This window comes from Gambusia affinis, linkage group LG09 (assembly GCF_019740435.1).
Source record: "Gambusia affinis linkage group LG09, SWU_Gaff_1.0, whole genome shotgun sequence".
NCBI lineage: Eukaryota > Metazoa > Chordata > Actinopteri > Cyprinodontiformes > Poeciliidae > Gambusia > Gambusia affinis.
In genome coordinates, this window is record NC_057876.1 from 23661227 (window position 1) to 23688414 (window position 27188).

Here is a 27188-nt window from a genome sequence, read left to right on the forward strand (position 1 = left end):
CAGAGCTGCAAACCTGACTGCACTGCAAAAACACAAAATCTTACCAAGTATTGTTGGTATAGTTATAATGAAAGTATCTTTGAACACTTGAAATAAGACAAAACTAACTTTTCAGCCAGAAATGGAAGCTTGTTTTAAATAAATAATTACTTAATATTGATTTTTAAAAGTACTTAAACAAGCTCCTATATCTTTCTGAAAAATTATTTCTATGTTACTTTTATCTTATTCCAAGTGTACGAAGATATTTGCACCAAAAACAGAACAAAAGTTTGTAGAAATGGGCCAAAACTAAAGCAAACTATTGCGAGAAGCTTGTGGAAAGAAATCTAAAACATTTAATCCAGGTCATAAAGGTCATAAAGGTCACAAAGCTTTTAAGGCAAATCTATGAAATGAACAAAAAATATATGCAACCTTTCAGCAGGATATGGGAGATTGTTTTAAATAAATAATTCCTTAAAATTAATGTTTTGATTTGTTCCATAGTCAGATTATTTCATTAATAACATTGGGGAAAAAAGGGAGTAATCTGCCAGTAGAACTAGAACTTTAATCTAATGGATTATTCAGTTAAAACATTATTATTATTATTATTATTATTATTATTATTATTATTATTATTATTATAATAACTAGAACTTTTTTCAACAATATTTAAGACTTACTGTCTTAAACTTCAATATCTTACTGAAAAGTTACTTGTAAGCTAATTTTGACTTATTTCAAGTCAGAAACTAGACGAGGTAACATTTTGTGCTTTTGCTTTGTTTTCCTTCTGCTCTCCTCCTTGAACTTGCTAAGACGTTGTTGTGGACAAACCCAGATTATTTTTTGTACTTTTCTGCGCTGAAAAATATCCAAAAACAAAATGTTCTTAGCTTAGAGATGTTTAGCTACAGTCAGAGCACAATGAGAACCCGATAAGAAATGTACACTTTTGCAGCTCCTGAGATTTCACCCACCAGCCCCCCAAAAAGAAAACACAGCGCTGGCGTCAAGATTTAAGTCCACTTATAAAAATATTTGTTGAGCTCTTGGGTTTTCACAGCTCCTCCAAGAGTGTTTATTGAGGAGGTGCTGAAAGGCCGTAATGACAGTCAGGCCTGGAGTAAAAACTGAGCTTCTGTTTGAGCTTCCAAGTGTTGAAATACAAAGCAAACAGAGAGTATTATCAAAGTATAGTGTCATGGATGCTGAACGATGTTGATATAAATGATTAGGTTCCCATGGTTCTGTTGCTGAACTTGACTCAGTAGAATCAGAACAGAGTCTCAAAGCTGGATTTTCTCTTTTTGTTCCTGCAGGAACATAAAGATCCGCCCTGCTAGCGTGAAAACCTTTGATGAAATCACCATGGAGAACGGGACAAATGAAAACCAAGAGGTCAGTAAAACAAACTGCAATGTAAACTCTCAGTTTGGTGCAGATACTCATACTGAAAGCTTCTCCTGAAAGTTGTTTTTCACTCTTCCGCTGCTTTTACACACATTTTCTGTCTTGTCCTTGCAGCTGAACATGATTATGGTTTTGCTGTGTGAGCTTAAATAACTCTGAAAAGTGGAAGACAAGAGGACATAAAAATTATAATTGTCTTAAGACAGGAGCATTTTAATTTTGAGCTACATCAAGATCATGAATATATTGATAAACTGCTAAAATATTGATCAATAGCTCTCTCTGTAAATCAAATGATACTAAACATCTTTTCAGATTGATCAGTTTTGTTTTTTGCAATGAAAATCACAAATTTGTTTTAATTTTGAAATATTTGCAATTATTTATGACGATAAATATGACTTTTTGTTACTCGCTTTATTGATCACGGACTATAATTTGACATCAAGAAAGGCGGAGACCGCAGTATCGTTTTAGTAAGGAAATTCCGCCACCTGCAGGTGGGAGTTAGCATCACTTAAACCCAATATTTGACAATTTTGTTGAAGATTCGCAATAAAACGTGAAATTATTCATTTGATTCCATCGATCTTTTCCAAGATCTTTTGCATAAATTTCTATGATTTACAAAAAACTGGAGGCATTGATGGAATCCAGAGGGCCGCATGAAAAGCTTTGGCGGGCCACATTTGGCCCCCTGACCTTAGGTTTGACATGTGATCTTAAGACGTCATGTCTTTAAGAAAAATGGAAGAAATCCCATCCTGTTGGTGCATCAACACTGATTGCACAGCAATGGCCAAAATAAATATTCTTTTACCAATTAGATTAAACATGTAATAATTTAAATAAGCAAATTAGGAACTCCAATTTGTTGTTGGACAAGGATGTGTAGGACGTAAAAAAGATCCTGAGATGTGACTCATATTGTTACATGGAAGAAATGTAACAATATGTAGTCAATTGAGATAAAATCAGGATTTAGGCCACTCTTTGTTTTGAAAACATTTTCTGTTTTTAATCAAGTTTAATAAATTAATTAAATCCAGATTTGGAAGCAGAAAAGTCCCTGAATAGATGAGAGTCGTTTTTAAAAAACAAATAAGTTCTGCTGCCAACGTTTTCAATTTTAAGAAGATTTTTAGTTTGTCTGTGATCATTTTGAACTGATTGAAAATAAAAAGCCTCCATTTACATCTAACACTGTGCTGGGGGCCACATTTGTTTCATTCTTGAAGGGCCACACGTAGTCAGTTTAGGTGCAGCAAATGGCCCCCGGGCCGCACTTTGGAGACCCCTGACTTAAACCAAGCTCCAATAAAGTTATTTTTTGTCCTATTTCAATTGTACAAAGACATTTGTACAAGAAACTAGACCAAGATTATTTGGTAAGATTTTGTTTTTGCAGTGTAATTATTCAGTGTTATACTTAATTTAGAAGCCTTTTTATGCTTTATTAATTCACATATAACACTGTGTTTATGTGGAAAAAGCTGCAAACAAGTAGAAAAAGCAACCAAAGTCATAAGAAAATGGTTTCACAGACATTAAGAAAGCCTAAAGACCACTTTAAATAAATGTCTTCCTCTTTGGGAAGCAAATGCAAAACTTCCTGCACACTTCCGTTCCATCTTACACTTTTAGTAATAACTGTTTAATCATTTCCCATCTTCCTGTCCTTCAGGGCCAGTCGGACAGCGGGATGGGCCTTTCGTCCGACAACATGAAGACTCTGATGTCGTTGGCAGGCCGACCTCTGAGCATCATGGCCTTGGCGTACGTAAGCTGCGACCTTCCCAGTGCCCTTCAGAGGCAACAAACCAACACAAACACAGACGGCGATCACAGAAAACCAGCGTGGAAACCGGCTCAGCGTGCTGGAATGCAGACGCTATAACTGTCATACAAATTCACACATGTAAAAAGACGTCAGCAGCCCATTTTCTCTTTTGTCCAAAAAGAACTTTGTAAGAGAGATGTTGGTGGGAAAAGAAAGCTAAAAACAAAAGAAAAATCTTTTTTTTTTTAACTCAAGGATCCAGCAGTTTTCAATGACATTGAAGCTGTTTGAAGGAGGAAAACAAATCTGAGGCAATATGTTCTCAATTTAGAGGTTTACTGAAGGAACACGTCTAATATGGTGGAGATTTTGTCTCAAAATCCCCAAAATTGCACATTTAGCTTCTATATTTCACATGAAGCTTGAATTCAAAGTGCTTATCTTCATTAAGGCAAAGAGGAAAGACGCAAAACGTGCATGAAAATCAGCAGATTTAACTTGTAGCTGGGGGGGAAGCAACATGTGGGACAGAGCTGTAATTCATTTACAGCTCACCCAACTTCACACCACGTCGCCTCAAAGTGTCTTTTAGATCTGAAAACGAAACATTAAGGGCTCGTTACGGGTCTGCCTGTCCAATCAAACCCTCCGCCCGGCACAAAGAGTTAGCTCAAGCATCCAGACAATTATCTGTGTTTCAAGGGGAGTTGTCTCTCGCCGGGCAGCCACTCAATCACTGCCAGTTTCTAAACTTAAGAGGGTTTACTAGGACCTCCCCTGCAGGAGTAGCCTTCCTTCTTTCACCCAGAAAGCAAGAAAAAACACCATAAATCTAACTTATTCCAACATTTTCTATAGAAAAGCTCCACTCCACTACTGAGAAGATAACATGTTGCGCTTTAATAACTGGTTTACCAGATAGTTTATTAATCAAGACCGAATTCCAGTTTGGTGTCGTGTCTTCCTCCTGCTGGGAGCTGACCCTGTACTCTGAAGGGAGAGGTTCTGGTCCAAGACAGAAACACTCAGTCATAATGCAGTAATAAAAGGAAGCAGAAAAACCCCAGGATGATTAATTATGTCGAGCATGAAAACAGGGAGGATATTCTGGTTATAAGGTTGGAAATGTTTAAAGGAAATTGGATCAAACAGGCCTCCAGGGGACATTTTATTTTAGGAAGGCATGTTTCTCTTTACTGTCATGCAAGGAAGGTCCATTTGAGGCATTAAAAACTCTTGATTGACAGCACTAAGACCCGCCTCCTGGCTCCGATTGGTTGTTTTTAATTAGCACTGGGAGAAGCCAGAGGAGCTGGATTATTTAACAGATTATCTGTCTCAGTACCAGAGGCGGCAGAGTGTCCAAACGTTGTACTCAAATAAGAGTAAAACTACTTCATCATATTTTTACTCAAGTATCCGTTCAAGAAATTACTCAGGAAGAATTTGGTAAAAAGTCTACTCCAGGTCTGCGTAACTGATCAAATTATCAGTCATTTAATAATTAAAAATTACATGATCATATAAGCCAAAATACAAAGCTGAGTGGAAATATTTGGTATTTTAAGTATGAAAATGATAATAATTCATATAAGTAGCAAAAAATATCAAAATCAGGCAAAAGAACATTTTTCCAAATCAGATTCTTTCCATAAAGAACTTATAAAGTTTAACAAAAACTGCAGGTCTGTGTCTGGTGAATCTTTTTTAAAACATCAATCTAGAAACTTTACTCAAGTAAAGGGACAAAATACTCCTAAAAGTACATTTTTACAAAAAAGTTGCTCAAGTAAAAGTAACTAACTCTTGTCCAACTCTTCACTGTTTCTAAAAGTTGCACACTTTAATAAAACTAAAACCTTATTGTGTGTTTTCCTTCCTCTGTTTTCAGGATGAAGGCAGTGAGTAAGAGTAAAGAGTCGGTGCTGAACGACCCGGAGAAGGACAAGTTCCTGCCCACCGTCCCGCCGCTGGACTTCAGTCTGGACGACTCGGCTCTGGACGTCAGCCTGGAGTGTCACAGCCCGCCGCCTGACTACAACTCCGTGGTGCGCTACTCCACGCCTCCCGTGTAGCCTCCGCCCGAACCCCACCGGAGGATCCGGGAGTGGAAGCGTCAAGGCCTCGGCTTTGTTCCCCCCGTGCGTCAGCGGCCGCGGAGGAAAAGACGAGATTCCCTTTTCATGGACTCTGAAGTGACTCAGCTCCCCTGTGGATCTCTGGATTGTTGATTCCTGGTTTTTTCCCCACATGCTGGCTTCTCGTTAATGCTGCTGGTCTGTCCCAACCTTCACTGTCAAACAGCCTCAGGTATTTCTCTGATCTACTGTGAAACAAACCGCATCGATCCCGACTTGACCCCAGATAATAACGATCCACAAAGAAGAGTTAAACCAAGAAGGAATAAAATAATCTTAGAATAAATTTATCTTTTAACAATGTAGCATAAACTGGTGTAAAATTTTATGTTCTCTAATGGTCATAGTAAATAAACCTATATGGAGGGTTTAGACTTAATTTACATTTGTTTTTTTTTTATTTATTACTGCGTCTTATGACTGGGTGATAAATCAGTTTTATTGATTAATCAAAACTTTGTTTTCTGAAGGTTTAATTTTTGGAAAATCTGAATTTTCTTTTTACCAAAGCACTCTTGTTTATTTGGACTATGAATTCAGGTAAAATCTACGATGAATTATTAGAGCCAGGCTAAATATATCAGAATAAAGTTGTAGTCGTGGTGAGAAAAGAGCAAAGTTGTACGACAATAAAGTCAAAATATCATGAGAATAAAGTCAATATTAACAGAATACAGTCGTAAAATAAGAGAACAAAGTTAAAATTAGAAATCTTGAGAATATCATAAAAAATAAGGAAATATTTCATCTTTTAAAATTGGCATCAAATTACCAATAGCAGAGTTTTAAGCAATCAAATTTACAAGAAAAAACAGACAAACTGAGCTCACATCAGATTTTTATATCTCTGGAAGCTTTTTACTAAAACTTACTTTTTATCATAATTTTCTAAATTTTTCTGGTTTAACTGCATTTTATTCTGCTAATAATAATTCTGCCCATTTCCTCACGATTTAACAAAAATAAAATAAAATACACATTTTACTACTAGGTTGGATTTGTCCACATTCTTTTGAATGTGAGATTTGAATTCACACTAATCTACAAAACAAGATTAATTTATTCTAAGGGTTTTTATGCCAGGAGAGCACTAAAGGTGGCAACCTAAACTACTGTACTAAATAAAAAAAATAGAGGAAATTCATGTTTGAAATCTCTGTTGGTGTGATTTTATACAAAAAAAATAAAAAAGTTGCTGATTTAACTCAGGTCTACCCATACAGGAAGCAGTTTATTTGTTTGCTCTGCTGTTCAGAGTTTTAAAAATCCCAGGTTAATGAAGGAAACAGGGTTCAGATGTTACAGCGAAACATTTATATGTTTTCCTCCTCCTGTTTGGTGCGAATTAAACGAAGCACTGTTATTTTATTTCTCCTTTGTTTTGGCCTAAAATACAATTTGTACATCAACACATGTAATTAGAACAAATCTTCATAGGAACATTTGATCCAAAAAGTACTAGAAAATCAAGTTGTATATTTATGTAGAGATTGCAAACACTGTCGCCTGTTGTTTCGCCTGTCATCCAGATTTAACGGTTAACTAAAGGATATTTTCCAGATCAGATTTTCTGATGTTTTCCCGTGTTTCATTCCTGTTTTTGTTAAACTGCAGGAAATCTCCTCGTAAACAGGTTGTTCTCTGAGCCTCGTTCTGCAAAGTTTCCAACGCTGGCTGCACAAACTTTGAGTCAACAGCAACAGCTTAGAATGGTTTCGCAAAATCTGCATGGAAACAGAAACCGTAGAGAGGAAGTTTAGAGCTACGTTGTGTTCAATTACCACTAAAAATACAGTATTTGTGAGTAAAAATGAATCTATGCTTTTTCAGATGAAGTGGGAACAATTATGCACTGACACCAAGTGATATCAAGTAAATGTATTTTGTATTGTTACTGTATTTTATTGATATATATATATATATATATATATATATATATATATATATATATATATATATATATATATATATATATATATATATATATATATATATATATATATATATATATATATATATATATATATATATATATATATATATATATATATCTGCTTTGTGCTTAAAGGATCATCTTTTTCGTCCGAATAGATCACGCCTCACTTGTTTAGCCCATTTCTCCCTCTTGAACATTTCACCTTCACTGTAATAGGAAAAGTTGGCTTTATTGCATTTATTTGTGACTCAAACCCACATGGAGCTACAGCTTAGATTTTTTAACATGTAATGCTACACAACACTGTTAACAGAGTGTATGAAGTAAATGAATGAATAAAGATTTATATATTTATACCGTCGTTCTATTCCTAACTCCATTCTTGGGGAAAAAAAAACTTTTTATGAATCACTTTGCAGTGATACGGAGGTGGAAACCGGGCGCAGACAGCTGTGACTCAAAGAGGAGAGGCTCTATCCTGCTGCGGATGAGTTTTGATTTTTTATTTTGGTCTCAAAGGGTTTTTATATTTTTATATCTTGTTCACCAGAAAAGTTACAAATCTTGAAAGCATCAGGGTTCTGACATGCTCTGGAAACATTTTAATTTTGATTTAAGAATCACATTCTGCTTTACAAAAAAGTTAACATATTAACATCAGGTCAATGTCATGTTTATTTTACATGATAAAACCAGAGAGCATGTTTATTTAAATAATTTAAGATTTATGTTTATACAGTACAATTACAGTATTTTACAGAAGAAGAAGAAGACTAGGATGATTTAAGGTAATGGTGTCAATGGTAGCTCAGTTTTTGTAAATGCCGTTCTTTACCGTCGATCTAAAGTTACAGTGAGTGTCCAGCATGTGTGGGATCTGCAGAGTTGTTTCTGACTAAAACGTACTGAAAAATCTTCAGATTTGACTCTGGAAGAGCACAGAGTTTTGACATGAACACATAGGAACCCTGTACTACTAACATACACACTAGTCAGCAACTTTGTTACCTACATCTGTGAAATTACTTCTTAACATAAAAAACGGCCAACTCAGCTATGTGCTATTATGACTACTGATTTTAACCTTACAGGAGTAACAAAGTAAAAAAAAATTCTTTTGGATTTTGAGTGGTATCTTACGTTAACTATTTGAAAGTAACATCAGCTGATAAACATTAAATGTAATATTTCCTAAATAGTGGCAGCAGCCATCAACAGAAAGAGATTAATCATTATTATTTACATTATTGTTTATAAAAACAATACAGAAATTGTTTTTCCATGTGTAATAGCATTTAGGTTTCAATGTTCTCTCAAATATATGTACATTTGTCTATCATGCTACTTTGGCGCTCTTAGGGGCCCCCTGGTGGCATGGGGGCCCTAAGCACATATGCCTGGTCTAGAATGTCTAGATATTTTCTTTTGGTTGGTCTCAAAGCCACAGGTTCGCCATGCATTGCACACATTTACCCATTAAAATGGCGTGGGTCACTTCTGCTTCAGACTTGTGGGAACTAAGAATAAACATTTAGGAGCTTCCTCGATTTTCACTTTTTACTGAAAAAATAAGAAATTGTACATTTTTATGGCAAAAATCCAACCTGAGAAAAAGAAATACTTTCAGTATAAAAGATTTTACTACTAATTGCCTCCCTGACCTTTCAAACTTACCAAGCAAACCGCTTGGGACTGTGATGCAGACAGTGTGTTAGATGAGAGGACTGCAGCCCAGCCTGTTGACTCAGTAAACCAAAGGTTTGCCTGGGCTGAATGTGGGCCCGGCTCCTGGTCCTCGGATTGTGGAAGAGTCACTTCCTAGTTGTGACAAGGTGTCGGCAGCCTGTCTGTTCCTCGGGACAGTGTCCGCCTCCAAGCAGGAAAGGAAGGAACTCTTAATCATCCTGGTCACGACTGGAGGGCGCCACACACTGGCCTTCCTCTGGGAGACACTTTTTACCGGCGCTAGGTGTGTCCACATGAGGGGACCTATTACACACACACACACACACACACACACACACACTAGGGGACATGGGTCATTGACTGTCCCCCGTTGTCCCTTGCTGTGTTTACAGTAAGGTGTGTGCCAACAATTAGATTTGAACGAATGTCAACACCTTCCTCTGCAGACTATTTCAGGAATATAGGATGCAAACAAACAGGGGAAGGATGTAGGAGGGGAGCGGGTTCGTGACTATCATGTTTTTTTCTATCTTTTGCATCTGATGCAGTGATTTTCCATTCCTGTGCAGGTTGGAAGATCATTTCCAGAGGGACAGCACTGCACTCAGTTAAAGATTTAAGAAAACTTAGCCAAAGTTCGTAAATACGATTACCTTGTCTTGCTTGTGCCCCCAAATGAGGAACATGTTTTGGAGTAAATTGTCCAAATCGACTCCAGAACAAAACCAAAACACTTTGTGAAGTTGCTGGATGAAGCCAGTCAGACAGAGTTATGAGTCCATACCAACATCGGCTGAAAAATGAAGAAGACATCACTCTAAAAGCAAGTCAAAAACTACTTTACAGTTTACAAACTGAAAACTGTAGAGTGCAGTTTACAGTTTAAAGACTTCATCTTGAAAGAAAAGTCAAAGTTTGTAATATTTGGAGAAAGAAAGAGGAAATATTGCCACCTGAAAATAGCTTGTTAACTATGAAGTACGGAGGTGGCAGCATCATGATGTGTTTTGGAGCTGGTGCACTTCCTTTAAAAAACTGCATAAGGAAATAACAGAGTTTGGTAACTAATTACATTTATTAAAGTTGCATTTTGGAAATACTTTACTTTTACTCCTGCTTTTACTACACTGTACTTTTTACTTTTATTTCATAATAAAATATTTTTACTCTTGAGTAAAATTTCTGGATTTTTTTACCCACTGAATGAAAAATAAACATGTTTTAGCCATAAATTCACCAGACACAGACACAGACCGGCAGTTTCTGTTAAAGTTTCACAAGCTTTTTATTGAAAGAAACTGATTTGGAAAAAATGTTTTTTATTTGCCTGATTTTGTTGACATAATTGTTATGTTTTAATTGTGTCAGTTATATTAATTATTGTCATTTTGGTCCATCTAATGATGTAATTCTTAAATACTAAATGATATTTTGATCACTCGAGTCGCCTTTTTACCAAATACTTGAGTAATTTCTTGAACAGCTACTTTCCACTTTTACTCAAGTAAAATATGTGGATGTTGTGCTACTACAAAATTATTCAACCTGATAATAATAAGAATTATATGAAAGTTTAACAATAAATATAGTTCAAATTGAATCATTTAAGGAAATCTTTATCAGCTCAAAAATAAGTATTGTAAAGTTTTTAAGGGAAATGTAAAGCCATCATAAACAAAAACCATTGTGAAACCACAAATATTATCTTTATTTTAGTCTGCTTTTCTAAAAATATATAAAATTTCTCATCAGGAATTCATCTGACTCAAAGGAACAGCAGCATTTAAAAATAAATCAACTATTTTCCTCCAAGGCGTCTCCACAGCAGTTAGAAGATGTGCTGCCTTTTTCTAAAATGCACTGCCATCCTGTGGCCTGCAGGACAATTACGTTAATAAGTGATCATCATTGGCTGTGAGGCGTCTGATTGTGTTTTCCTCATTTAACAATAACACTCATGATCCTCTTCACCCCACTCCCACTTCCCTCTGACCGCTTCCCCAGCCTCTTCCCAAAGCAAACAGAGCTGCAAAAACACTCCATTAATCACACAAAAGGAACCGTTAATGAATTCAGAGAACATTTGAAGTTACAGTTTAATAAGAAGTGAAAGAGTAACATCTGGGATGCAGCTTGTATTTCCGTCTAACAGAGGCTTTTTATACAAAAAATGTTTTTTTGTTTTTTTTTTACAGAGGATGAAAGGAAGAAAATGTAAACTCCCTGGAGACAGAAACGCCCACACAATGACATTCCCAGACCCCACAGATGCAGATGAGCGGCGGGTTAACCACGTCCACATCTCTCACCTAAATTCAGAACAATGACTTTGGTACTTTCCCATAAAAACTCCAAACTTTAACCCAACCTCAGGTAGCCGTGGCAACAACTCATTACGATAAAAATAGAGAGTTTAGCTGGAAAAAGGAACAAACATCAGCAGTGTACAAAACATCTGTGGAGATTGAAGCAGGAACAACATCTTGTACTTCGACCTATGACCTTTAAAGGCTCTCTGCTCTCCTGCCAACTTCTGCAGGCCACCTGAATTTTACAACGTGACCCCCAAATGAACTTATTTCAACCAAAATTAATGTTTTCTAGATTGCTGCTCATTACATTCACACGAAGGCCGGCTGCAGCTTCTTATTGGACAAAAATCAGACCATAAAGGTTAATAAATTTAAAAATAATCCAAATTCAATCATTATGTTAATTAGCACAACTCTGGTGTCTGGCTGATCTTGGATCACTTTTATTCATTGGCTGGTATTTTTGTCCAGTTTTTAGTGCACCTGAAATAAGACAAAACAAACTTAGAATTAACTTTTCAGCAAGATATAGAAGCTTAATTTAAGTAAATGATTCCTTAATATTGATGAAAAGCATTTTTATACTATTTTTATGTATTTTAAGAGTTTATTTGCTTTGATTGATTGAATGAGATGATATTTACTATAAAGGTACTCAATGAGGAAACAGAATGTAGCTCAAACATCTGCAGCTCCTGTAAAGCCCCACCTTTCTTGTTTCAAATACTTTTAAATGAAAACCAAAACCGCGTAGTGAAAGAAATTATCCGACTCAGTGTGATCCAACCACACACATCACCAACAATCTGCACTGCAATCCATCAGTCAAGTGTGTAAAAAACTTCAAAATAATCTTTTAAAGCTTCTTGAATGCCTTCTTGTGTCTGCAGCAATACTTTACCCCAAAGAACATATTTTTGTCACCAAAAACTGTCAAAAAAACTTAAAAGCTGCATTTTTATGAAGCATCAGTTAACCCAAACAAACTGCTTAATATTTCCTTCCTGACAAATTTATGGCAGTTTCTGCCACATAAGTGCAAAGTAATTGGATGCAACAAGGATGAAAGGAGAAGGGATCGCCAGTCGCCACGCAATAGCAAACGGATTGAGGCTGGAAACACGACCACGAGGGTCTGCTGCTGCACATTTTGGTTAAATTCACCAAACATGCAGAGAGAAAGAGAGGCATTTACACTGCAGACATGCATCTGAGCAACAACAAAACTGCAGCGTCTGGTCCCTAGTAGATCCTGCTGGTGCAGGAACACTCAGTACGCCTCCTTTGCCCCCAACCAGGAAGGTAAACAATACGGTGAACTGGTATTCACCGTATTGTTGAATATTGTTGAATTCACTGTGCAATGTGTGTGTGGGAGCAAAAACAGCTCAACATTCAGCATCAAATGTTTCTACATCTGCAAAGTTTAAAGGGGCAGTCTTGTTTTCCATGACACATAATCCACAAATATTACTTAGAAATTCAAACCTTTGAAATTGAGCCTCTGTCTCTTTAAAAAGTTCTGCTCATTCTGAAACTCCGCCTTCAGGAAGTCATCACAACATGGCTCCTCTATAAACCCTTTAATGACGTTTTTACCAGTGTTTCACTGAGAAGTGGCTCCTATGATGAGCACAGCAGTTCCACCAGGTCTTTGCTAATTGCTGCTGGCTAGTTTGAAGGAGCTGCTCTGTGAAGCAAAAACTTGGAAGCTTGGAAACTTCAGCTCTGAGGAGGAGCTGCGTTTCAAAGGCGTTTTTTACAGCTGAATGGTTGCCATGGATATGTCAGGATTTCTCAAACATCAAAGCAACACTAAAGGGAAGGTTTTTCATGAGGGATTAACTTTATAACATAATGCAAATCAAAGAAAGTCGATTTTACTTAAAACTGCCCCTTTAAAGAGTCATCACAATAACAAATTAAATAATCAAAGTTCAGGTTTATTAGATTTGTATCAGATTCTGAATCCCAGTCAGGTAGCAGAAACAGAAAAAGAAAAAAAAAGGAAAAACCAAATATTAATAGGTGTTTTAATCTGTTTGCATCTCTGGTTTACAAACTTGTTAGTAAAGCAACAGGTAGATTTAGATGTTCCCTTCAACAATAAAGAAGTTTCAAATGTAATATTTACAAAAAACAATAAAGTCCAAATTGCTGCAACAGAAATACTTCCCCTACAAACTAACATGTAAACTGGAAACTCTGCGGATGATTTGATTTTTACGGCCAACCACGTCGATGAACAGCCAAAACCACCCAGGCTTCCACCGCTGCCTTGTAGCGTCTTCCACCAGTGAGCCAGACAGCTGCAAATCCTTTATTTAATCAAAAACATCCAGCACACAGACTGTTTGGGGTTGTTTTAACCCCACATACCCACATCTAAAAATATTTCTCAGAAAATCATTTGTTTTCGTCCGTATGAGTAAATTCCATTCCGGCCAACTGGTTGTTGTTTTCTCTTTTTTTCTGTTTTAAAACATGATTGTACAAGATGTTCTTGAAGCGCTTTTTTTGTTTTGTTTACTAATTAGTTTGTTTACTTATTTGATTTGCTGATAACAAATTTTACGTGGAGTTTACACATGTTTTGAATCTGATAAATAACAAACAAGCACATGATGACATATTTTCTCTTTCTGTAATACATTTCTTTGAGCGTAACATTTCCTCATGTTTATCTCTAGGAATAATTTACACACTGATGGAATATATTACACAACAAAAACTGTGAGCAATTAAAGGAAAAAAGAATATTTGAGTTTGTTGCTGTCAGTAAAACAGCCCATAAAGTACTCGGCTTGTGTTTCTACGTTTTTCTATGCAGACTTTTTACATTAGATATTAAAACTCATCACCAGCGCCTCTGAGTCAACTATTTGTCTAAAAATAGCCACAGATGTTCCTACTTTACCTCCTTTCCTGTGGTCACTTCTCAAACATCTGTAAGTTATAAAGTACTGGTATTCCAATAATATTACGCCAGTTTTTATGTAGTTTTTTTTTTGTCATTTTGTGAATAAAAATCACAAAAAGAATTTCTAATTTTTATTTACAAAATCTATTCAGTTCAGTTTAAAAACAACAACTTAATTATTAACTTAATTATTATTATTATAACAAGGGCATGCCGTGGTGGCATAGGGGATAGCGCAACCCATGTTTGGAGGCCTTGAGTCCTCGACGCGGCTGTCGCGGGTTCGATTCCCGGACCCGACCATATTTGCCGCATGTTTTCCCCCCTCTCCTTCCCCCCTTTCCTGTCAGGCTATTTTCATTTCAGGGACACTAGAGCCCACAAAAGACCCCCTGAAGGGGTAAAAAAAAGTTATTATAACAATTAAATAACTTAACCAAACACGAAGAAGCAACATTCAGCTTCTAGGCACAAATCTGGAACAAGAATATTGTAGAACAGCTGAAACACTGAGTTCCTTTAAGTCCAGACTAAAACCCTCCTGCTTGGAGCTGCTTTTGAAACATTAATGCTGAAATAGCAATGCATAGGGAGAGCAGTGACTGACTTATCCCTCGTGGGGTCGCTGGTGCCTATCTCCAGTGGTTAACACACTCACACCTAGGGAGAATTTAGAGAGACCAATTAACCTGGCAGCCATGTTTTTGGACTGTGGGAGAAAGCCGGAGAACCCGGAGAGAACCCACCATGCACAGGGAGAACAGGCAAACTCCATGCAGAAAGACTCCAGGATTCAAGCCCAAGACCTTCTTGCTCCAAGGCAACAGTGCTGCCAGCAGCGCCACCGTGCAGCCATTTATTTAAGTAATATTTGAATTTATTGAATATGATTGCAAATAATTACTAAGGTAATTATTTAAGGTGAAAATTTGGCAAAATAATTCTAAATACTTTTTTATAAATGTATAGAGAAACATTACAGGAGTTATTTTACTTAATAACTCGACAAGTTACTTAACTCATTAAGTTATCTGTGATAATAACTTGATGATTTATTAAGTCACTATTAATATTATCTATATATTAACGATAGATAGATAATATTAATAGTATATGTGACTTAATTAATATTAAATTATTAATAACTTATTTATTTATTAATCATTTAAATTAATAAGTTAATAACTTAAGTTAAAACTAACTTATCAACTTAATGAGTCATTGACAACTTATTTAGCTAATAAGTTCACTTAATAACTTAACAAAAGTTAAGTTATTAAGTTAGTAATAACTTAAGTAACTTAAGTATGCATCAACATACTTAAGTATGTTGATGCACTATTTTATCTTCTGCAATAGATGCATAAAAACAGTTTTAAAACAAACACCTGTCATAAAAAAACTCAATTATTTGCAGGTGAAAGCACCATTTAGAGAAAATAATTTGTTAATTTGTATCTTAAAATGAGTACTTCACACAGCTTCACAATGACAGTAAAAAAACAGCTTTGGATTTTAAAAGAAATCAATTTCTAACTAAATTGACATTTTTCACACAGTTAAATGAAGCCGAGGCATAAACTCAAACTGGAAGACTCTTCATCTTCCTCTTCTCCGATCATCAGGGTTCAACCCTTCATAAAGCCGGCGATTTCTACACAACCTCACATGACCTTACGATCTGCTGTAAGGTCATGATGCCTCTTTGTAGAGATCCCGGGCCTCCCTTCTTTTTCCCTCTTCTTCTTTTACTTAGAAAGCTCCTGCTGCTCAGATCCACTTTCTCTGCTCTGATCAGGAGCCTCTACCGGGGCTTTGGTAGAGATGACTGGTAGAGATGATTCCAGTCTCTCAATGGCTTGGCAGGCATTCTTATCTTTCCCTACTGCAGTGCTTCTCAATTCCTGTCCTCAGGCCCCCTGCTCTGCATGTTTTAGATGTGCCTCTGTTCCAGAACAGCTGATCCAAATGATTGCATGACCTCTTCTGCAGCCATCAAGTACTGCAGAAGTCTGTTAATCACCCACAGATTCAATCCAGGTGTGTGGCAGAAGGGAATCATCTACAACATGCAGAGCAGAGGGGCCTGAGGACTGGAATTGAGAAACACTGCCCTACTGACATCTCAAACATCTGTAAGTTACGTAGAGTTTACACATGTTTTGAATCTGATAAATAACAAACAAGCACATGATGACATGTGCTTGTTGCACCTTCATGCACCTTCTATAAAACCTTGAAGGCATCATGGTCCCTTTGCTATTTTCGTCATCTCAGTTTTTCTCGTACTATTATTCTGCAGAAACCCAGTTACCTTTCCCTTTACTCACCTTTGGAGGCTCATCCAGCCCCTTTCTTCCCTTTCGATTCTCAAGCAGTCTATACCTATTTTTCTCTGCAGGTACGCTTGTCTTTTCCTCTGGTCATCTTCTCAAGCATTCTTTATCTCATCCGACCTTAGCTCAGTCCTGGTTCCCTCTTTCATTGGATTTTTTGGGGAAAGATGTCTCTAATCCTTCTCCATGGCGGCTCATCCTCTCTGACCTACCAGAGAGGATGAGCCACGTCTTCTGCTGCGGTCTGAGCGCCAAAGATTATCTGTCAAATAAACTTTCTAAAAGCGACTTTCTCTCTGCATGAGTCTCTGCAGGTCGAAATGAAGCCTGGGCATAAATTCAAACTGGAAGACTCTTCATATCACCTGTCCAGCCAATCACCTCGTCATGCTCCTCTTCCATAAACTTTCTAATAGCTACTTTCACTCTGTGCGAGTCTTTCCTTGAAATACATTTATGTCAAAGATGTAGCAAATTTTACCTCTGACTTCTTACAACTACAGCCTTGAAATGTGTAATTATTTCTACTGTCATTGCTATTTTTATAGGAACAAGCTCCTCTTGGTGTTCTCCAGCTCTCTTATTTAGTGAAACGTGTGTGTCAATGTTTTAATAGCACGAGAAAAGAATCTTCTGAAAGAATTGTTTTTCTTTTTCTGGTGCTTCTTCAATTCATTTTCAAAACATGACACAACTACATTGTCAACTAAATTATGTTCAATAAGGGCCAGCGTCCTTCCAGAGGAGCAGCCTAAAGTTTCGGTGATATTCTTGAAAACTTTCTGGCAGAGATGAGGAATGCATTTCTCCTTAATCTGAAATTTCTGTCTCTCAACTCTTGCCCAGATTTTCTCCACAACTCGTTCTTCTGTGATTTTTAGGTGATCAGGAAAGCAACATGTCTTTGCCTTCTTGATGCTTCTAGACAACAACAAGTTCACGAAAAGCCGAACTGTGTCTTTCCTGTCTTTCTCAGACACTCCATCCTCTGGAATGTCTGAGAATTTATCTGAGGAAAGATTTGACTTTCTCAGCTTTTCGATTTTTCTCCTCATTGCTAGAAGTTCCCGGATCATAATGGTGACGTGTTGAATCAAAATATTGAATCTTACACCCACCTGGAGCCACTGTGTGGGATCTTCTTTGTCCAAAGGACATGTGGCCGCTGATATTACATGTTTTAAGAAAACCATGTTAAACATGTCCGTACTCTCTGTCTGGAAGGGCTCTTCCATGTCCATGGCTCGAGCAAAAGCCTGAGATATGATGTTGCCCATTATTGCTTTCAAGTCTTTGTAGTGGTATTGGCAGTTCTTGATAATGTCCAAAACCACATCTGAACAGACCTGTGTTATATAGTACAACAGATCTGCTATCCTTTTTCTGATGCTTTGATCTGGACATCCAGATGCCAGATCTTCCCACTTTCCTTCTGGAATATAGTGGAAAAACTCGTCGATTGCAGGAATCACAGAGTCGTCCACTATAACCTGGAGCGCATTTCTCAGTACAATTGAAAAACCCATCTTGCTGGTGTACACTTGAATCTACTACCACTAGAACCGATTTCGAATATGGGAGAATTTTAGCTAAGGGAGTCTTATAAACCCCTCCTCCTGTTATGTAACAGGGCAGAATGTGACATCACAAACTATGAGTCAGCACAAGAATACATGCAGCTGTGATGTAATTCACCTACATTTTTTTTTTTTTTTTTTTTTTTTTTACAAATTCTGCTTTGGAATGATGCAGAAACGGCTATGGTGGTCATGTGATGTCACACTTCTGTAAACTTAGTAACTAGGCAGCTGCTAAAGAGTTGCTATGACAACAATAAACAAGCCATAAGCGGAGTTCTCATCTGTTCCTACCTAATTTATCAACAACATAAGTACATTACAACTATGATTCTTACAATTCTTGAGTACTCTACCCACCTCTGTGTAATGCTAAGATAAATAGTGCTTACCGTCGTAGTTATTGCCAAGCTAACAAAATTAGCTTAGCTGAGGTAGCTTTTATCTACAAGCTAACGCGGACATGTAGAATACATGTATGTTACATGTACATACTCTGCCAGTCACCAGAACCTTGCTAGCACAGGAAGAGTTTATATGTCCTTTACAAAGCCGTTTAAACACTGCCACTCTTCCTGTTCATTAAGTAGTTATCTACGTCATAGTAAGAGATTGAGGCAGCTTGAACCCATCTTCTAATATATTTTCAATCTCTGTCTCATACGGGTCGATTCCGACAGCAGCGATTTTGTTGATATATATTTATGTCGCACACTGGTAAAGAGTTTCAATACTTCTCTTTTTTTCGTTAGTCTGGAACCTTCTACATTTTGCTCTGCGATTGCCTGCTTAGATGGCGCGAATCACTTCCGGTTCAGATATAGTTGTGGGAACTATATTTCGAAATGGTACATGTTTAAATACATTAAATAAGGAGAATGGACCTCCGACTTAAAAAAATTAAATAAAATAATTAAACTATTCATGTAATTATTCCACTCCACTGATTGATGTTTCACAATAAATTATTGCGCTGAAGTAGAGCTACCTCTGTCTTGGTCATTAGACTTGAGACATTCTGCAGTGCCTTAATTTTATCACTTGATGGCAGTGTTGCACTGTTTTACTGTTCTTCACGGACAGAAAATACATTGCTTACAGTTTATGTTTCTTATTATTATGAATCTTAAAATACTTTATCATTGTTTTTTCTTTCTTTTTTGTATTACAATCCTTTGGTTTAGTTAAAATAAATTAACATGTATATACTATAATCCTTCCCGTGTATTTGTCTTGTTCTCTTGAGAACAAGATCAAAACAACTATTGAAAGCAGTTCACAGACCATGGAAGGGTGGAGCTGGGGACAGAATGCCAGTTTTCCATCTGCTGTATCCGAGTGCTCACTGAAAAGTTAGTGGAAGGAAAAACTTTGTCAAAAAAAGGGTCCAGGCAAAAGCAAAAGCATTTAGAGGATTATGAGACAAAGACCATTCAAGAGATTCATGAGGCATCAATTGGAACCAGAGTCTGAGCATTAACAACAAAGATGAATCCAGAACATGCATGACACTTATCACATCGATTGTATTTTTGCCTGTATTTTTAAGTCCTATACATCATTTTCAGGCTTTCGTTACGTTTGTCAACATCTAAACATGTTCAATGCATAATGTGCACAAATCCACCATTATTTATTTGTTATTTATTTATTTGGTTGGAAAGTGTTGGACTGGACTGGGAGTGGACGGTGGAGGTTAACAAGGACCCCCCAATTTAGATTTTGCTCATCTAAATTAGATTTTGTAAATCTAAACTGGAGTTCTCCTCAGATAAATATACCAAATTAAAATAACATGTTTTCCACCTTTCATCAACGTCTATGTGAGCCTGTTAGACTATAAAATGTGCTTCCGTGATCAGTCAGCACAAGGGGGCATCGTTTGGTCCAAAAGGCTTCATGAAGTGTAAAAACTGTAAAAGAAAATAAAATACCCTGATTACAAAATAACACAATCTATCGAAGTTTTTCAACGAAAAACACATTGAAAATAAATTTATATTGTTAAAATTGTCTTATTCGAGGTTTAAATTCTGCAGTTCTAGTCTAAAATGCACACATTCATGCTTTCGTGTGCAGCTATTTTGTAACTAACAATGTGGGAATTGTGGGAAAATGTCAAAAATTAAAAAAAAATAAAAAGTGATGCGTGGTTCTTTTAAAAGATGCTTCTGCAGATCGGTGCGCAGCATCTCACTTTTACTACCTCATAAACATTTTGTGACCAATAAACAAGCAGTCCGTGATTTAAAGAAGGATAACATGACTGATTAATACGCACCTTTTTTAAATTGTGCTTGAATGTTTCAATTGAATTCAAACGCATCTTTTTTTTTTTTAGTGTAGCTCCATTATAAAAGCAGTTTGAGCGGACAGCAGTGACTGATGGTGCCACCGACCACTGTTTGTCTCTGTGAGGAGGGAAGGGGGCTGCAGGAGTTTCCTTGTAACCGGAATTAGCTGTGAAGTGCGACCTTGAGGTGTGAACGGAATACGAAACAAGAAAAAGTCTCTCATACTTTGCACCTCGTTTGCAAGTGAATATCCTGACAAATAAGTCCGGGTTTACGTGTGAAGCGTGGTCACGGTTCCCACAGTAAAATTTCAAACATGATTTCGTTTTAATTCAGAGTGATAAAAGTTTAAATAGTCACCAATCCTAAGTAACTAACGTAAATTATTTTAACAAGCTATTTATTGTAAAAGTTAATCTGTGCGTAATTACGCACAGGCCTCCTTGTTTGCGTGTGTGAACGTGCAGGCCGGTTTTATTGCCCGTGTGTGCAGCTGATAGGCCGTGGTGATAATTTATTCAAGGAGCGGATAACCCGTGCTCGGGATAGGCCCACTGTCACAGGATGACGCGCTGCAGGACGGACGCAAGGGACATTCGGGCCTGCAGCACCGGTCACTTTCTTTTAGATGTAAATCTGCGAGGATCGAAGAGTTGGTCGACGTCAGGCAGGCCGCAGTGTACCTTTAGCTCCTTGTCATCTAGACGCATAATGTAAAGCTGGAGACAAACTGCATTTCACACTGGGAACCCATTTGGACTACAAAGAGCGCAGGGATCGACGCTAACAGTTGGCAGGGTCAAAATGTCGCCGTGAGATTGGCTGCATTTTCCCCTCTGCTGCTGAAAATAAAAACTTTCCAACCTTTTTTTTTTTTTTTTTTTTTTTTACAAAACATGTACGTTGGATACTTACTGGATAAAGAAAGCGGAATGTATCACCAAGGACCAGTAAGAAGATCGAGCATTAATCTTCCTCCACAGAACTTCGTTTCGTCTCCACAGTACCCCGACTTTACAGGATACCATCATGTGCCAAACATGGACACGCACGCACAATCCGGGGCTAGTTGGGGACCCTCATATGGCGCCCCCAGAGAGGACTGGGGTGCTCCATATAGTCTTGGACCTCCTAACAATCTTCCTCCCCCCATGAACAACTCATCTCCTGGACAAGTTCCTTACTGTTCTTCCGAGTACAGTCACATGCACCCCCCCGGAGCAGCGGTGCTGCAGCCGCCGCCGGACAACGTTACAGTTGCACAGCTTTCTCCTGAGAGAGAAAGACGCAATTCATACCAGTGGATGAGCAAAACAGCACAAGCATCTTCTACAGGTGAGAGCGTCATCTTGGACAGACATACGCCTCCATTTTCCGCCATAAATCTGGATTTTACGCAGACGCAAGTCATCTCCCATAACCTCTAAAATGATCCCCGAGAATAAATCTATCTAGCTGGTGTTGATGGACACGAATATAAGTGATAAATGTAATAAACCTACAGCTTTGCCAACTATACTCTCTGCTGTTGTGGGTGGAAATAAAAAAAAAAGGTGTGAGGAATCGGCGTCGTGCCCAGTTGTGATGCTAATGTCATTATTCCTGAAGTTGTGAGCTCGACTTCCTTGTTACATTGTTTGCTGCTTCCATCGCTGCCAGTCATATCCACTTTGATATGCGCCAAATTCCTTCCCCAGAGTCACTACTTTACCCAGAAAGAGTCGCTTTTTCTCGGCTTTTTCCACACACGCAGCTGGGAGCGTTTATGCAGAAATAAAATAAGCAGATTGTTAAACTGTCTCAATATTAAATATTTCTAAATCAAATGTCTTACATTTGAATTTACTTAGTTTCTCTTTTACAGCTCAATTTAAAGACGAATAAATAAAACAAATTCAGTTGTTTCACAGTTAATTTCCACATATTTGTTCCTAACTTCAATCTAAGCTTAATAACTAAAAGAAAATCGAGGCCTGGTTCTTTGAAATTCGCTTTGTCATCAGAACTAGATCAAAAGCAGCTCAATTTGCGTATCTGAAGAGAAGATGTGGATTTCGGACGCGGCTGAATAACGATGCGGCGCTCAGACAGGCCTGGCCGGTCCAGACCCAACCGGCTGTCTGCAGACTCACGATCATTCAGATAAAAACAAACAGACAAATAAATAAAGCCGTCTTGTCCTCACCGTATGCTTTTGTCTTGTTCTCAGGTAAAACAAGAACGAAGGAGAAATACAGGGTGGTGTACACAGACCATCAGAGGCTGGAGCTGGAGAAGGAGTTTCACTTCAACAGATACATCACCATCAGGAGGAAATCCGAACTGGCTGTCAACCTGGGTCTGTCGGAAAGACAGGTATGCATAAAAATACTCTCATGCGTAATGTTGATCCATTCAGAAGAGGTTTAATATGTCTTATAAATTATTACCAAAACTTGATAAAAAGGTGATTGACAATATTGGCTGTGATGTGAAAATAATGTGGCATTTATCCAATTCATAGCACAAAAATGTGTTCTTACAACTGATTTTACTTAGTTTATTTGCAGAGAAGAAGAAAAAGAACAATTTTACAGATTTTAGATATAAATATGACATTAGAAGAAGCTTGGAAAATGATTAGCATCAGATGTGGTGTACTTCAGCTATTTTATTTTTAAAAGACTTAAAATATGACAAAGTTTCCTCTAAAAATTCAGGGAATTATTACTCAACTGTCTGAGCAGTTTCTAAACAAATGCTTATAATATGAAGGGAAAACAATTTCTAACATTATTTTTACATTATTTCATTGAAAAAAAATACGACAAAACGTCCACTCAAAGAATCTCCATTTGTTCATCTACATCCTGTGCAAGTTTAAAAAAAAAGTTTTATGTTAAATGCATGCTTTCTAATATCCATCTGTTTTTATTTTATTCCGACTGCTGCCTTAAAAGAGTATGGTGTTGTTTCTTTAAATATACTGGATATTAGGATTTATCTTGTTTACTGTTTTTGACAAAAGTGGCTTAAAATGGATTTATATATATGTGTGTGTGTGTGTGTGTGTGTGTGTGTGTGTGTGTGTGTGTGTGTGTGTGTGTGCGTGTGTGTGTGTGTGTGTGTGTGTGTAGTAGGTTTTTTGTCTTTTTGTTTGTTTTACTTTATCAAAAACTTTGGAAAATTTTACTAAAATATTTGGAGTTTACACCAAGACCCAATTTATTTTTACTATATTGAAATAGAAGGAGATGTAACAATCTAATTCAATAAATATCAATAGTAACAAGCTACAAGTAGATTTTATTCAATTACAAAAATGTAAATTGAAATATAAGGTGGTTTTAGATGTTCAAAAGAAGAAGAGTTACCTATCTACTAATATAATATAATATAATATAATATAATATAATATAATATAATATAATATAATATAATATAATATATTTTTAGTGCTGAATTTCACTGTTTGTGTCTTTTCTCAGGTGAAAATATGGTTTCAGAACCGCAGAGCCAAAGAGAGGAAGCTGATAAAGAAGAAATTGGGTCAGTCCGACGGCAGCAGCGGGTCTGTGCACAGTGACCCGGGTTCGGTGAGCCCTCTGCCGGTGCCGGGCTCCCTCAGTCCCACGGAGATCCACGGCTCTCTGTACCCTCCTCAGGGAATGAACACCTTGCCGTCTATCAGGAATATCCAGCAGGTGACTGTGACTCAGTAGAACAGTCCAAATGTGGGCCGTCCGGTCCGCCATCTCTCCTAAACTGAGCACTCCAACACGCTGACATGCGGGACACTTGATGGGCAGCAGAAGGATCCGAACTCTCAACCCGTTTTGTTTTGTTTTGTTTTGTTTTGTTTTGTTTTTTATTACAACGACATGCTGGAGGCTCTTGAAATGTTACTTTTAATAGAATAGTTCTAATGAAGTGGGAAAAAAGTTTTCAACTCCAAAAAAAAAAAGGGGGCAACAAAAAACAATAAAAAAAAAATCTTTAAATTGCTTGTGAGTTTACAAGATATAAATATGGTGCTTTGTTTGTGAGGAAGTGTATGTGCTTGATCACATTTAAGAAGAAAAGAGTCATTCCGGTAAAGTTTGAACCGATGCGTTTACTTGACAAATCATTTTTCACTTGTTTTTAGCACAACGGCAGCTTTTAATGATACGGGTATATTGTCGTCTAATGGCAATTTTATAAATGTAAATAAAGTGTTTTTGTACAAGATTTATCACCTTTTATTTCCTTTTTTTTAAAATAATACACTCATTATAAATAACAGAGTTATTTAACCTAAAATAAGTTTGAACTCTTAGTTTCTATTGGTCAAAACAAGTCTGAGAAACAAATCCGCTCCAATAAATACAAACATTACATGGCGAGACATCTTTCGCTGATCATTGATTTTTAATCAAATATGGTGTAAAGAAATTGGCATATTTGAGGTTCAATAGAGTTTACAATTCAATTTTAAAGGTTATAAAGTCTAGAAATGTTCATGTCTATGTTAAAGTTGTGATTTTACTGTTAGAAGTAAGACTCGGTTTTATTCGAGGTGTTGCATGGTCCACTTTTTCCAATTTGACATGTTAACTGCAGCTTGTTATTTTAGAAATAGGTTGATCTATAGCCTTTCCCTTGTGGGAATTTAATGGGTTAATTTATTACGTCTGAGTGGAGGACTTCCGTGTGTCAACTCTCTAAAAGATTGTTCCACTGTTTTTCTGTCACGATGGACGGCGAGCACTTTCAGCTCTTGTAAATCCGAGCGCGGTGAGGCGATAAAACTTTTCAGCTCCGGTTGCAAGAGCTTATGGTAGGTCATTTTACCATATAATTGAATCAACTCTAATTGTTGTTTTTTTTTTTGTTTTGAAGGTTTATGTTTGAAAGTTCTCTTAAGTTAAAATATTATTAAAATTACCTTCCCAGCAGTTATGAAAAAACGAAACCTCTAATTGTAGGACAAAGATAGGACACCCTGACCCTAAAATCTGTGGCTATCTCTGCATGTTTTGAGTCATTGTGATGTTATAGGGTCTTCAGTTTTAATCTCGTCTTTTCCCTGAGAAGCCTCTAATACATCTTAGTAATGTGGAGTTTGCCAGCTCCTGCTGCAGCAAAATCATTCCCAAACCATGACTCTTCCACCTCCATGCTTCACAGTTAGTATGAAGATCTTTACCTTGGATGTTTGGTTTATGTTGAATAATTTTAGACTAATCTGTGCAAAGAAAATCCTTCCAGACATACTGGGTTTTGTTTCTGTTTTCTCTGGCAAACCTCAGTCTGGTTCTCACGTTTTAATTTGATAAGTTAACTTGAGCAATCCGCTTCAGATTGTAGATGTACTTAAACAATCACAAATATGACATAGACACAACATAACAAACCAAAACAAATTGTTTTAGCCATTCCTCAATGTCGGAAAGACAAGAGAGCATATTGAAGTGAGGCTGATGTGTGTTGGTCTTCATAAATCAACAGATGCTTACAAGTAAACAGATAATTGTGTCTGTATCCATTGAATTAGAGCAAAAATTATAACATTTAAAACAACTTAAACCAGGACCAAAGTTTATCTTTTCAACATTCACAGAGAGAGGGGATTGGTAATGGAGGTGAAACAAATCTAAACTCTCACCAGGACACCTGGCACCTTTTTTGGATAGATCTTTTACCAGAGTTCACATTTTTATTTGAGGGTATTGTATCTTTAGTGTAATTTTTCCAGTGGCAAATAATTTTATTTTTAGAAATAACATACAATAGATTTTAAGTCACAAACACATCCTCTTTTCCTAGAGCAGCACTGGGGATATTTGAAGTGCCAAATAAATTTTAGATACCTAAAATGTAGCTTTTACTAGTAATTGTTTTCAGAAAACACAATGCACTACATACTTCAAGATTTCTTTCATAAATATGACCCCACAAATTCCAGCTGTTTCAAGTTTAACAGTGTAATCCCTTAAAAAATATTTAAGATGTTTGAACAAGCAGTTTGTATTTGGAAAATGAGTACATGGAAACACATCTAACATTTAAAAAGTAAAATTTAAATAATTCTAGTATATGGTCTTTATTTCTACATGACAGCATTACTAAGAGCATTTTATTGCTATATATGAATAATGTTTTTTTCTTAGGACAAAAAATAAAATGTAGATTCCCCCAGAAATGTCACAATGACATCCTGAAAGTAATCCTGATTTAATATCCAATAAATACATTTATGGTTGGATGGCACTTGACGAAGTCATCTTCTCCACACAGAGCAAATATCCTGGACTTGCATCAAGCGTAGATGTAAAGAAATCCTCTTACATGCTTTTTGTTCTGAATTGGGTATTTTTGGTTAATGAGCTTTACCTTCTAATAGTTAATAATATATAAATTATAAGATATATAATATATTCCATACTCACTTCTCCCCCCATTTTGGTGTTTTGCACTTCTTTATTTTTGCTCATCCCCACAACTTCTAACTTTCGACTTTGGTCGAAAGATTTGATGGGGAGTGTATAATAAGTGTTATTGAATAGTGGGAATTATTTGGGGGGTATTCACTAAAAAGGTCATAGTAAACTTTGCATTATCAGATGATATTATATTTAAGTTTCATAAATTTGTTTGTGATAATCAGCTGGTAGATTTTATGAGAAATGGTTTCTCGTGGTAAGCATGAAATCATAAAAAAACTCAGTATTAGTGCATAGGTGTCCTTGAGTCCAGCTTGCATCATCATCAGAAAGGCTAGCGCTACGCTAGTATGCTGCCTTGACATGTTGCAGTTGGTGGGAGACTGAAAGGCTAAAATAACATCACT

The 27188-nt window shown here is 36.8% G+C and overlaps 3 protein-coding genes across 7 annotated transcripts in view; 2 read left to right on the forward strand and 1 right to left on the reverse strand.

The window, feature by feature from the left end:
• kdrl (kinase insert domain receptor like) overlaps positions 1-7607 on the forward strand; it is a 56264-nt gene extending 48657 nt beyond the window's left edge. For both annotated transcript variants that reach the window (XM_044127338.1, XM_044127339.1), the window contains exons 28-30: positions 1308-1386; positions 3083-3174; positions 5070-7607. In XM_044127338.1, coding sequence (XP_043983273.1) covers positions 1308-1386; positions 3083-3174; positions 5070-5253 — 355 coding nt within the window. In that variant the 3' untranslated portion in view covers positions 5254-7607. The remainder of the gene's footprint in view (positions 1-1307; positions 1387-3082; positions 3175-5069) is intronic.
• A 995-nt stretch (positions 7608-8602) lies between these two features.
• On the reverse strand, positions 8603-18046 carry LOC122837173. Of its 4 annotated transcripts, none has more exons than XM_044127343.1 (5): positions 16501-18046; positions 9892-9973; positions 9592-9731; positions 8927-9241; positions 8603-8812 (listed from the first exon to the last, which is right to left on the reverse strand). In XM_044127343.1, the coding sequence occupies exon 1, from the start codon at positions 18030-18032 to the stop codon at positions 17091-17093; it is 942 nt and encodes a 313-aa protein (XP_043983278.1). In that variant the 5' UTR covers positions 18033-18046; the 3' UTR covers positions 8603-8812; positions 8927-9241; positions 9592-9731; positions 9892-9973; positions 16501-17090. The 4 variants fall into 4 exon arrangements, with proteins under 4 accessions (XP_043983278.1, XP_043983277.1, XP_043983275.1 ...); XM_044127342.1 differs by having other exon boundaries at positions 8927-9318; XM_044127340.1 differs by having other exon boundaries at positions 8927-9731.
• A 2906-nt stretch (positions 18047-20952) lies between these two features.
• cdx4 (caudal type homeobox 4) lies at positions 20953-24586 on the forward strand. Its single transcript, XM_044127344.1, has 3 exons — positions 20953-21712; positions 22587-22732; positions 23845-24586. Exons 1-3 carry the CDS (start codon positions 21274-21276, stop codon positions 24076-24078), a joined length of 819 nt encoding a protein of 272 aa, XP_043983279.1. The 5' UTR covers positions 20953-21273; the 3' UTR covers positions 24079-24586.
• The last annotated feature ends 2602 nt before the right edge of the window (positions 24587-27188 follow it).

Excerpts from the sequence above, each read along its gene's own strand:
- cdx4 (XM_044127344.1), top strand. The coding sequence starts at position 21,274 with ATGTACGTTGGATACTTACTGGATAAAGAAAGCGGAATGTATCACCAA. Across the intron at positions 21,713-22,586 it reads AGCACAAGCATCTTCTACAG|GTAAAACAAGAACGAAGGAG; the intron begins GTGAGAGCGTCA and ends TCTTGTTCTCAG. Across the intron at positions 22,733-23,844 it reads TGGGTCTGTCGGAAAGACAG|GTGAAAATATGGTTTCAGAA; the intron begins GTATGCATAAAA and ends GTCTTTTCTCAG.
- LOC122837173 (XM_044127343.1), bottom strand. The coding sequence starts at position 18,032 with ATGGGTTTTTCAATTGTACTGAGAAATGCGCTCCAGGTTATAGTGGAC.